The sequence below is a fragment of the Eutrigla gurnardus genome, assembly GCF_963514095.1.
Source record: "Eutrigla gurnardus genome assembly, chromosome: 22".
Classification (NCBI taxonomy): domain Eukaryota; kingdom Metazoa; phylum Chordata; class Actinopteri; order Perciformes; family Triglidae; genus Eutrigla; species Eutrigla gurnardus.
In genome coordinates, this window is record NC_139933.1 from 9,989,602 (window position 1) to 10,001,781 (window position 12,180).

At 48.9% G+C, this 12,180-nt stretch overlaps 1 protein-coding gene across 1 annotated transcript in view; it reads right to left on the reverse strand.

The window, feature by feature from the left end:
* Positions 1-12,180, reverse strand: part of LOC311008493 (uncharacterized protein) — a gene marked incomplete at its 3' end in the record, with an annotated part of 55,445 nt that overhangs the window by 23,541 nt on the left and 19,724 nt on the right. The window contains exons 18-28 of the mRNA XM_084002182.1: positions 11,870-12,138; positions 11,631-11,776; positions 11,229-11,547; positions 10,358-10,520; positions 9,985-10,253; positions 9,746-9,891; positions 9,344-9,662; positions 8,472-8,634; positions 8,099-8,367; positions 7,860-8,005; positions 7,458-7,776 (exon numbers count right to left, since the gene is read on the reverse strand). Coding sequence (XP_083858308.1) covers positions 7,458-7,776; positions 7,860-8,005; positions 8,099-8,367; positions 8,472-8,634; positions 9,344-9,662; positions 9,746-9,891; positions 9,985-10,253; positions 10,358-10,520; positions 11,229-11,547; positions 11,631-11,776; positions 11,870-12,138 — 2,528 coding nt within the window. The remainder of the gene's footprint in view (positions 1-7,457; positions 7,777-7,859; positions 8,006-8,098; positions 8,368-8,471; positions 8,635-9,343; positions 9,663-9,745; positions 9,892-9,984; positions 10,254-10,357; positions 10,521-11,228; positions 11,548-11,630; positions 11,777-11,869; positions 12,139-12,180) is intronic.

Here is a 12,180-nt window from a genome sequence, read left to right on the forward strand (position 1 = left end):
ATCCGCTAGCTGCCCGTGTAACAGGCATTGAAAAATGGCTTGTATGTAAAACAGTTACCCCATCCCATTTTTTTGTTTTATTACATATAAACCTAATGGTACGAAGTTATATCTTCATGCCACTAGATGGCACTGTTGTGCGGTGGCACCGTAGTGGGTTGTCATGGAGACCGTAGCTCAAGAACTCAGAATATAAACGTTGTTTACTTGAGAAAGACATAACTTGTGTTGCTCTCCACTTCCTTTAACCCACAGCGCAATCCAGCCTGTGGTCTTTTTACCTGCCCAGATACCCCCTAGGTCTGGCGCCGGTAACAATTGGGGGCTCGTCCGGGATTTAGCATCCAAGAGCAGGGTGAGCGGTCACTGTGACAGTGAGACCAGGTGTCCCAGCTTCAGGGAAGGCTGCTGCGTTGAGCGTCATCCAGAGAGCGTCAGTCACCGGTGAGACATCACGATGGCCAAAGTTACTCCACGGCGGATGCTGATCTTCCAGATCCACAAAAGACTTCCAGCGCTGAATTCCAGTCAACTGCAGTTGGTTGCCAGTTCGGTTGAAGATGGCAGCGAGAGCACTGAGGACTTCAGTGAACCAGAGCTGTATGACTTCATCGTCGACTACACCAAGAGCGAGAGGTTGAAAGCGATGGAAGATGAAGGCATGGCTCAACTCCTCTCCCTCCAGGACCTGCTGCATGAACTGACATCGACAGACGCTGGGCCTTCTGAGGTTCCTGTTTCCACCGTTCACATGGACGGCACAGGTGACATTCACACACACCCGTCGTCCAAGGACATGCATATACACACATCACCCATGGACATTCAGGCACCAGACACTCTGGGGATGCCAGCCCAGCCGAGTTTCGCTGGTAACCGCAGTGTCCACCATGGTAGGTCAAGCTTGTCCTCCAGTGTAACAGATCAGGTTGTAAGGTTGTCTGATGTTACTGCTCTGCTCCCACGCAGAGAGTGTAAAATGCATGGTGGTCAGATATCTGATACAGGTTCTGACATGTCTTTTAAGGGTCTTTGTAAGCAGATTGATACTGCTTCACAAGAAGGGTTTATTGAGGCTGAGGTTATTAGAGCAGTTCTCAAAATAATTAAACCTGGTACATTTAGAGAAATGCTAACTAACCATGATGACCTAACCGTTAATGGGTTAAAAAGGTTCCTCCGCTCTCACATCAGAGATCAAAGTGTAAGTGAGCTCTTCCAAGAGTTAAGCAATGCTAGACAGCACGACAGGGAGAGTCCACAGCAATTCCTGTATAGGCTTATGGGGTTGAAACAGAGAGTTCTTTTTGAGTCACAGCAGCCTGGTGTAGAGTTTAGCTACGACAAAAGGCTTGTACAGGGTACATTTCTACACACACTCTACCAAGGTCTAAACGAGAGAAACAGCTATGTCAGACATGACATCAAAACGTTTGTTACTGACCAGCAGATTAGTGATGACTTTCTGTTACAACAAATGACTAGGTCAATGATTGAGGAAGAGGGGAGGTTAAAGCGACTGGGTGCTGTAGCTAAGTGTAGACCAGTGACGGTAAGCGTTGCTCAACATGACGGTGGACAGACTGACATGATTACACCGACTCTAGTTGATGCCGAGTTACAGGCTAACCGTGAAGCTATCAGGCAACTCACTGCACAAGTGTCTTCACTGATCAGACACATGACTCTAGTTGACAGGTCGGCAGAACACATGCAGTCTGGCAGCCATAATACCTCATCTAGTCGTCTCCAGCCACTGTCAGTCGACAAAAAGGGTAGATGCCAGGACTGTTTATCAAGCGGAACCATGAGCTGTCCCCATTGCTTTGTCTGTGGCCAGGCAGGACACCGAGCCATTGGCTGTTTACAAAGAAGGTCATCGGGAAACGGGAAGAGGTCACAGGAGAAGGGCAGCCAGTGACCGTGAACAGTGTTATGCCCTCAGTTAAGCTCAAGCCGTCAGTCTCACCATGCCTATCAGACCCAAAGAAACGTATTGCACAGCTCATAGGGAAACGTTGTACCGTCTCCTGCAACATCAACGGTCTACCTATTGAGATGCTTCTAGACTCAGGCGCTCAGGTGACGATGGTCAGCAAAACCTGGATAGACATCACCCCATGTCAAAATCCAACCACTTCAGTCCCTCTTTGCCGATCAGCCTCTTGAAATTTCAGCAGCAAATGGTACACAAGTTCCCCTGGATGGCTGGGCTGAGGTTGACCTCCAGATTTGTAGTGAGCACCACGGGTCTGTGACAATTAGAGTGCCCCTACTTGTCAGTCCAAGCTGTCACTGTCCCCTGTTAGGTAGCAACGTAATAGCCGAGATCGTCAAAGAGCATGATAACACCCTTAATGTGACTGCGATCCTGACAGATGCTTTAAGTGTCCCCGAGAACACCGTTGAGGCTTTAGTCTGTGCCCTCCAGATCCCAAACACTGACGAGACAGCCTTGTGTACTGTGCGTACCGGCAGGAAAGGTGTCACTATCCCTGCTGGTCAGGTCTACGAAATCAGATGCCGGGTCAGGGGGTTGTCAGAGAATCGTACCATGCTGTTCCAGCCTCTCATAGAGAACAACTGCCCTGAGGGTCTTGAACTGTTTCCTGCTCTAGTTGACATTCCTTGTGGGCCAACAAAATGCATTAAAATTCCCATCCAGAATGCAGCCCGACATGCCATTTATCTCACCCAGAGAACCGCTCTCGGCACTCTTGAAGAGGTGGCTGTTGTGAAACCGATCATGAGCCCTGAACGCACTCAGTGTGAAGTTGTCCAAACCTTTTCAGCTCAGATAAACACAGATCCAGCTACTTACCTGAATGATGAGCAAAACAGACAGACTTTGCCTAAAATCAAAGACAGATGGCACCCCCCTGTTAACGTATCCCATCTGGAAGAGGATGAACAGAGAGTAGTGAGGGAAATGTTGTTCGAGGAGTCAGACGTGTTTGCCAAAGACGATGCTGACATTGGTTGTATTCCTAACCTACAACTTAGAATCAACCTCACATATGATACACCTGTTCAAAAGTCTTACAATGCCATTCCAAAGCCCTTGTACCGAGAGGTAAAAGACTATGTTCAGAACTTGCTTGACCGTGGTTGGATTAGGAAATCCACCTCAGCTTACTCTTCTCCGGTGGTCTGTGTAAGGAAAAAGGACATGAGCCTGCGGCTCTGTGTTGACTTCCGTGGGCTGAACAGCAAGACCATCCCCGACCGTCATCCACTTCCACGCATCCAAGACCTTCTGGACAACTTAGGAGGCAACTCATGGTTCTCCATACTTGACCAGGGCGGTGCCTACCACCAAGGCTTTGTTGAAGAGAGCTGCCGTCACCTCACTGCTTTCAGTACACCTTGGGGTTTTTACGAGTGGGCACGCCTCCCATTTGGCCTCACCAACGCCCCAGCAGCATTTCAGCGCTGCATGGAAGACATACTGGCTGGTCTGAGAGATGAATGCTGTTCTCCGTACTTGGATGATGTCCTCTGCTTTTCCAAGACGTTCCATGGGCATGTTGAGGACTTGAGACGAGTGCTGTGTCGCCTACGAGAGCATGGTGTGAAGCTGCGCCCGAAAAAGTGTGAGCTGTTTAAACGCCAAGTGAGGTATGTGGGACGTCTGGTCACAAGCGAAGGTGTTCAGATAGACCCCAAAGACCTGGAAGCGGTGTTGCAGATGAAGGAGAGACAGCCAAAGAATGTGGGAGAGGTTCGAGCTCTACTAGGGTTCTTGGGATACTATCGATCCTTCATCCAGGACTTTTCCAGAATAGCCCGACCACTGTTTAAGCTCCAAGAACAGCCTGCTGAGTCCAACAAGTGTCCTGTTACCGCAAAGTCCACCCAGAAAGGCAAGAACAGTGGCCAGTTACCATCCAGGACACCAGTTCTGTGGACCCCTGAACACAGTGCTGTTGTGTCCTACCTTGTGGACATGTTGATCAAGCCCCCCATCTTGGCCTACCCCAACTTCACTTTGCCATTTGTCCTGCACACCGATGCATCCAATGAAGGTTTGGGGGCTGTGCTCTACCAAGAACAGGATAGTAAACTCCGGGTTATCGCTTATGGGTCCAGGTCACTCACGCCTGCTGAAAAGAATTACCACCTCCATTCAAGTAAGCTTGAGTTCCTTGCACTGAAGTGGGCCATCCGCAATAAATTCCGTGATTATCTGTATTATGCACCAACTTTCACTGTGTATACCGATAACAACCCCCTCACTTATGTTCTGAGCACGGCCAAGTTGAATGCTGTCGGACACCGCTGGGTTGGTGAATTAGCTGACTTCCACTTTACCATCAAGTACAGGCCAGGCAAGGCAAATGTTGATGCTGACACCCTGTCCAGGTATCCAGTGAAGCTCCAAGATGACCTGTTGGAGTACTCTGAGATACTGCTACCTGAGGTTGTGTCTGCCATCTGGCAGGGGAACAAAGCTGAGAGAGATCAGGATGTGCCGTGGGCGGCTGCCCTTCAGATCTCCGCCAGTGACGTTCCTGCAGTGAGTACGCCCATGTTCACACCCGAGGACATCAGAAATGCCCAGAAAGGGGATGAGTCTATTGGCGAGGTGATCCAGTTGAAAAGGAGTGGATGGAATCCTAGAGACAAAGACCAGAGGCCAATACAACCAGGAACACAACGGCTCATACATGAATGGAACAGGCTCAAACTGGAACAAGGAATTCTGTACAGGCAGTCAGGACAGAATCAACAGCTAGTCCTTCCCAAAGCACTCAAGTCAACTGTGCTCAAACACCTGCATGATGATATGGGGCATGTCGGGGCTGACAAAGTCATCCACCTTGCAAGGCAGCGATTCTACTGGCCCTTTATGCAGCGGGACATTGAAGACTACGTCATACACCAGTGCTCATGCATTAAGCAAAAGCGGCCCGCTGTCCATGAGAAGGCACCAATGGGCTCAATCACAACTAGTGCCCCTTTTGAGCTGCTCTCTGTTGACTACATGCACCTGGATCCTAGTAAAGGAGGCTATGAGTACATCCTTGTTGTAGTAGACCACTTCACCCGTTTTGCTCAGGCCTACCCAACTCGAAATAAATCTGGCAAAACAGCGGCTGAGAAGATCTTCTATGATTTCATTCCACGCTTCGGGTACCCTCAAAAGCTTCACCATGACCAGGGCCGGGAGTTTGAGAACACCCTGTTTCAGAGACTCCAGCAGCTGGCAGGAATTTCTCACTCTCGAACTACTCCTTACCATCCGCAGGGGAACCCTGTTGAACGCTTGAACAGGACGCTTCTCCAGATGCTGAGAACGCTCCATGAAGAAAAGAAGGCAGAGTGGAAAGACCATCTCCCCAGCATAGTCCACGCCTACAATTGTACAAGACATGAGGCAACGGGCTACTCACCTTTCTTTCTCCTCTTTGGAAGACATCCTCAGCTCCCCATTGACCTGATCTTCAACCTTGACCCAGATCGGAAAGCACAGACACGGCAGGAGTATGCCCAGACCTGGGCTTCCCGGATGCAGGAGGCATATCGGATTGCCTCAGAAAACAGCAAGAAGTCATCAGAGAAAGGGAAAAGGCACTATGACCAGGGTATAAGGGGAGCTCTGCTGCAGCCAGGTGATCGGGTGCTTGTCAGGAACCTGTCCGAGAGAGGTGGCCCAGGCAAACTCCGATCTTACTGGGAAGGAAAGACCCACCGTGTCATCGAGAGGCTAGGAGATGGTCCAGTTTATCGTGTCAAAGCAGAAACAGGTGACCAAACCCTTCGTGTCCTCCACCGCAACCTCCTCTTGCCTGTTAGTGACTTACCAGTCAGCCATGAGGAACCTGACGCTGGCGTTAGGAAGAAGCCACAAGGACAGAGACAGCATGTGCCGCCAAGAGAAACCACCAAGTCAGACTCCAGCACCTCCGGTGATGAGGGCGAGTGCTCATACAACCTCAGACCATTGCCTGTGTATGAGAGGAAGGCTGTCGAACACCACTTGCCTCAACGTAAGCTACGCAGCAAGCTGAGGGCTGTGGCTCCAGCATATCAGCCGATGAACCGAACGCTGGAGTCTGAGGATGTCTGGCAGGCAGAACCATCTGACCCTTTGACGACAGCAGAGCCGATACCTGTACCACCAAGGGCGGATCCGTCCCCAGCTGTGGAAGGACAGGAACAACAGAGGGATGATGCTGTGGAGAGTGGAAGTCCTCAGGATCCTGAGACATACGTTGTGCCTGTTCCTCAGCCAGTGCAAGTAGTAAAACAGCAACTGCGGAGATCCACCAGACCAGTGAAACCCAGAAACATCTTCATGTATGACCAGTCAGGAGAACCTTCCTACCAGCCCTGGAGAATGGGAACAAATGCCATGTACTGTGTCCCGCATCCCATGCCAACCTACCCAGTGTTTCCTGAGATGTGCTACTACCCTCTCCAAGCTGTATGGACATACGGAGGAATTGACAGTGGCCAGAACATTGAAATGGACAGACAATCTTACTTGCACACTACTTACCTGTGACTGACATTGGACAGATTCACCTCCTGTTCATACTGATGTCCCGTAGATACTGTACCTGACTTTCCGACTGTCGTAGGTACATAGGTAGTTCTAGATGTCAGGAGACATCTTTTAAAGTGGGGGAGAGTGTAACAGGCATTGAAAAATGGCTTGTATGTAAAACAGTTACCCCATCCCATTTTTTTTGTTTTATTACATATAAACCTAATGGTACGAAGTTATATCTTCATGCCACTAGATGGCACTGTTGTGCGGTGGCACCGTAGTGGGTTGTCATGGAGACCGTGGCTCAAGAACTCAGAATATAAACGCTGTTTACTTGAGAAAGACATAACTTGTGTTGCTCTCCACTTCCTTTAACCCACAGCGCAATCCAGCCTGTGGTCTTTTTACCTGCCCAGATACCCCCTAGGTCTGGCGCCGGTAACACCCGCCCCATAAGCAGGCCGTCAAAAAAACGCGTCTCTCTAGGCAGCCTAGGCTCCGAGATCGCACACAAAAACAAATGGTACTACCAACACCTCAAAAGCCAAATAAACAGTGTTCCAACCAATTACAGACAAGGGGTGGGTGGCACGTTCATGAAAATGCACGTCCATGATCATTTTCAAAACACGGGAGGGAGGGGCTAGCTGGCTCTGTTTGTTTTGGATCTCGCAACGGAAGTGAGGGCAACCAGAATCGCTGATACAACCTTTAATGCAAGGATAATCAGTAATAAGTCCCTATCATGATGGTTTACAAATTCCTGACATGGGTGACTCCTAATGGGAGCATCAGAACAAACACTGTGGACAAAAGAACACCACCACATGTTCACTAGAAATGGGCCGAAAGCAACACACGGACTGTACCAAATGTTTCCTGACTGTAATTTTTTTTTTTTAACAAAACCAAGAGACAAAATTACATGAATATTCACACTACCGTTGCTCATCAGGATACTTACATTCAGCACTTGATGCTGAGGATCCTGGATCTGTGGTTGGGTCTGGTCCTGCAGTAGCAGCAGTAGTGGTAGCAGTAATAACAGGAGGGGGCAGACCAGGACAGGTGAAGCTGCTGTCAGCATCCAGCCCACTGGAGGTGAACTGGACAAAGCCTGGCTGATCAGAGCGGATGTGGGAGTTGATCCAGGATTGGTACCTGGACACTCTGGAGTAGACTCCCGGCAGATTGGGCCGAGCACAGCCAAAACCAAAACTGACAATTCCAGACTGGACCCAGACGGAGTCCTGCTGGTTCACCATCGGACCTCCTGAGTCACCCTAAGGAGATGGAGAGGAGACGTCTGAGCATTTCAGGAAAAACACATTCATCAACAAGTCACAGATTACATGAAGCAGTCTACCTGACACGAGTCTTTGCCTCCTGCCAGAACACCAGCACAGATCATGTTGTCTGTGATTGTACCGACTCCATTGAGACAGTTACACTGTCTGTTTCCCAGAACTGGCACCTCCACTTCTTGAAGGGTTTCAGGGAACGGTAAAAACACTGAGGACCAACCAGAAGAGAGAACATTCACACATCCATGTATCATTATGGGACACTCAAACAAAACCACGTGTCATCACCAAGCAGACTCACCTCCCTCCTCAACGGCCCCCCAGCCAGTGACCCAGCTATCAGTACCGTTGTTGAACACACTGTCTCCAGCTGCCAGACACACAGGTCTGATGTAGTCTGTGAATTTGACCGGTGAGGAGAGTCTGAGCAGAGCGATGTCGTTGTCGCTGCTTAAACTGTCGTAGTTTGGATGCAAAATGATTGTGTCGACAGTTCTGGACACTTTGTTTGGGTTGTTGCCCTGCAGGTTCTGACGACCGAGAGAAACCTGCCATCTAGACGTACTGGTACTGAAGTACAAATGACAAAAATGGATCGGTTTTAGGATTAACATGGACTGAAAGTCAAACCAAAGACTGACCATTTTCTCCTCTATTATATGACAGTTACCCACCTGGAGAAGCAGTGAGCAGCAGACATCACCCACTCTCTGTTGATGAGGGAACCACCACAAACATGGCTGCCAAATCTCTGCAGACTGACCTGCCAGGGCCAACTTCCTGCTGGAGCGTCTTCACCTCCAACTATCTTGGTGTTCAGGGGAGTGATGCCACACACTGGGAACAGCAACAGGACATGAACGGTCAATCTTAAATAAGGAAGAGTGTGTAATTTAATTGACCCCGGAAACAGCATTTTTATCAGAGATTCATGATAACGTATACAGAAAACAATAGAGCTTAAAGGTTGTATCAGCGATTCTGGGCCGAAACATAAATTATCACATTCATCTGTTTTTACCTCCGATCCGCTAGCTGCCCGCCCCATAAGCAGGCCGTCAAAAAAACGCGTCTCTCTAGGCAGCCTAGGCTCCGAGATCGCACACAAAAACAAATGGTACTACCAACACCTCAAAAGCAAAATAAACAGTGTTCCAACCAATTACAGACAAGGGGTGGGTGGCACGTTCATGAAAATGCACGTCCATGATCATTTTCAAAACACGGGAGGGAGGGGCTAGCTGGCTCTGTTTGTTTTGGATCTCGCAACGGAAGTGAGGGCAACCAGAATCGCTGATACAACCTTTAATGCAAGGATAATCAGTAATTAGTCCCTATCATGATGGTTTACAAATTCCTGACATGGGTGACTCCTTATGAGAGCATCAGAACAAACACTGTGGACAAAAGAACACCACCACATGTTCACTAGAAACGGTCCGAAAGCAACACACGGACTGTACCAAATGTTTCCTGTCATTTTACACCAAAACAAGAGACTAAATGACATGAATATTCAGAGTACTGTAGTTATCAGGATACTCACATTCAGCACTAGATGCTGAGGATCCTGGATCTGTGGTTGGGTCTGGTCCTGCAGTAGCAACAGTAGTGGTAGCAGTAATAACAGGAGGGGGCAGACCAGGACAGGTGAAGCTGCTGTCAGCATCCAGCCCACTGGAGGTGAACTGGACAAAGCCTGGCTGATCAGAGCGGATGTGGGAGTTGATCCAGGATTGGTACCTGGACACTCTGGAGTAGACTCCCGGCAGATTGGGCCGAGCACAGCCAAAACCAAAACTGACAATTCCAGACTGGACCCAGACGGAGTCCTGCTGGTTCACCATCGGACCTCCTGAGTCACCCTAAGGAGATGGAGAGGAGACGTCTGAGCATTTCAGGAAAAACACATTCATCAACAAGTCACAGATTACATGAAGCAGTCTACCTGACACGAGTCTTTGCCTCCTGCCAGAACACCAGCACAGATCATGTTGTCTGTGATTGTACCGACTCCATTGAGACAGTTACACTGTCTGTTTCCCAGAACTGGCACCTCCACTTCTTGAAGGGTTTCAGGGAACGGTAAAAACACTGAGGACCAACCAGAAGAGAGAACATTCACACATCCACGTATCATTATGGGACACTACAACAAAACCATGTGTCATCACCAAGCAGACTCACCTCCCTCCTCGACGGCCCCCCAGCCAGTGACCCAGCTATCAGTACCGTTGTTGAACACACTGTCACCAGCTGCCAGACACACAGGTCTGATGTAGTCTGTGAATTTGACCGGTGAGGAAAGTCTGAGCAGAGCGATGTCGTTGTCGCTGCTTAAACTGTCGTAGTTTGGATGCAAAATGATTGTGTCGACAGTTCTGGACACTTGGTTTGGGTTGTTGCCCTGCAGGTTCTGACGACCGAGAGAAACCTGCCATCTAGACGTACTGGTACTGAAGTACAAGTGACAAGAATGGATCGGTTTTAGGATTAACATGGACTGAAAGTCAAACCAAAGAATGAACATTTTCTCCTCTATTATATGATAGTTACCCACCTGGAGAAACAGTGAGCAGCAGACATCACCCACTCTCTGTTGATGAGGGAACCACCACAAACATGGCTGCCAAATCTCTGCAGACTGACCTGCCAGGGCCAACTACCTGCTGGAGCGTCTTCACCTCCAACTATCTTGGTGTTCAGGGGAGTGATGCCACACACTGGAAACAGCAACAGGACATAAAAGGTCAATCTTAAATAAGGAAGAGTGTATAATTTAATTGACCCTGGAAACAGCATTTTTATTAAAGATTCATGATTACGTATAGAAAACAGTAGAGCTTAAAGGTTGTATCAGCGATTCTGGGCTGAAACAAAAATGATCACATTCATCTGTTTTTACCTCAGGATCCGCTAGCTGCCCGCCCCATAAGCAGGCCGTCAAAAAAACGCGTGTCTCTAGGCAGCCTAGGCTCCGAGCTCGCACACAAAAACAAATGGTACTACCAACACCTCAAAAGCAAAATAAACAGTGTTCCAACCAATCACAGACAAGGGGTGGGTGGCACGTTCATGAAAATCTGCATCCATGATCATTTTCAAAACACGGGAGGGAGGGGCTAGCTGGCTCTGTTTGTTTTGGATCTCGCAACGGAAGTGAGGGCAACCAGAATCGCTGATACAACCTTTAATGCAAGGATAATTAGTAATTAGTCCCAATCATGATGGTTTACAAATTCCTGACATGGGTGACTCCTAATGGGAGCATCAGAATAGACACTGTGGACAAAAGAACGCCACAACATTTTCACTTGAAACGGTCCAAAAGCAACACACGGACTGTACCAAATGTTTCCTATCATTTTTAACAAAAACAAGAGACTAAATGACATGAATATTCAGAGTACTGTAGTTATCTGGATACTCACATTCAGCACTAGATGCTGAGGATCCTGGATCTGTGGTTGGGTCTGGTCCTGCAGTAGCAACAGTAGTGGTAGCAGTAATAACAGGAGGGGGCAGACCAGTACAGGTGAAGCTGCTGTCAGCATCCAGCCCACTGGAGGTGAACTGGACAAAGCCTGGCTGATCAGAGCGGATGTGGGAGTTGATCCAGGATTGGTACCTGGACACTCTGGAGTAGACTCCCGGCAGATTGGGCCGAGCACAGCCAAAACCAAAACTGACAATTCCAGACTGGACCCAGACGGAGTCCTGCTGGTTCACCATCGGACCTCCTGAGTCACCCTGAGGAGATGGAGAGGAGACGTCTGAGCATTTCAGGAAAAACACATTCATCAACAAGTCACAGATTACATGAAGCAGTCTACCTGACACGAGTCTTTGCCTCCTGCCAGAACACCAGCACAGATCATGTTGTCTGTGATTGTACCGACTCCATTGAGACAGTTACACTGTCTGTTTCCCAGAACTGGCACCTCCACTTCTTGAAGGGTTTCAGGGAACGGTAAAAACACTGAGGACCAACCAGAAGAGAGAACATTCACACATCCACGTATCATTATGGGACACTACAACAAAACCATGTGTCATCACCAAGCAGACTCACCTCCCTCCTCGACGGCCCCCCAGCCAGTGACCCAGCTATCAGTACCGTTGTTGAACACACTGTCACCAGCTGCCAGACACACAGGTCTGATGTAGTCTGTGAATTTGACCGGTGAGGAGAGTCTGAGCAGAGCGATGTCGTTGTCGCTGCTTAAACTGTCGTAGTTTGGATGCAAAATGATTGTGTCGACAGTTCTGGACACTTGGTTTGGGTTGTTGCCCTGCAGGTTCTGACGACCGAGAGAAACCTGCCATCTAGACGTACTGGTACTGAAGTACAAGTGACAAGAATGGATCGGTTTTAGGATTAAC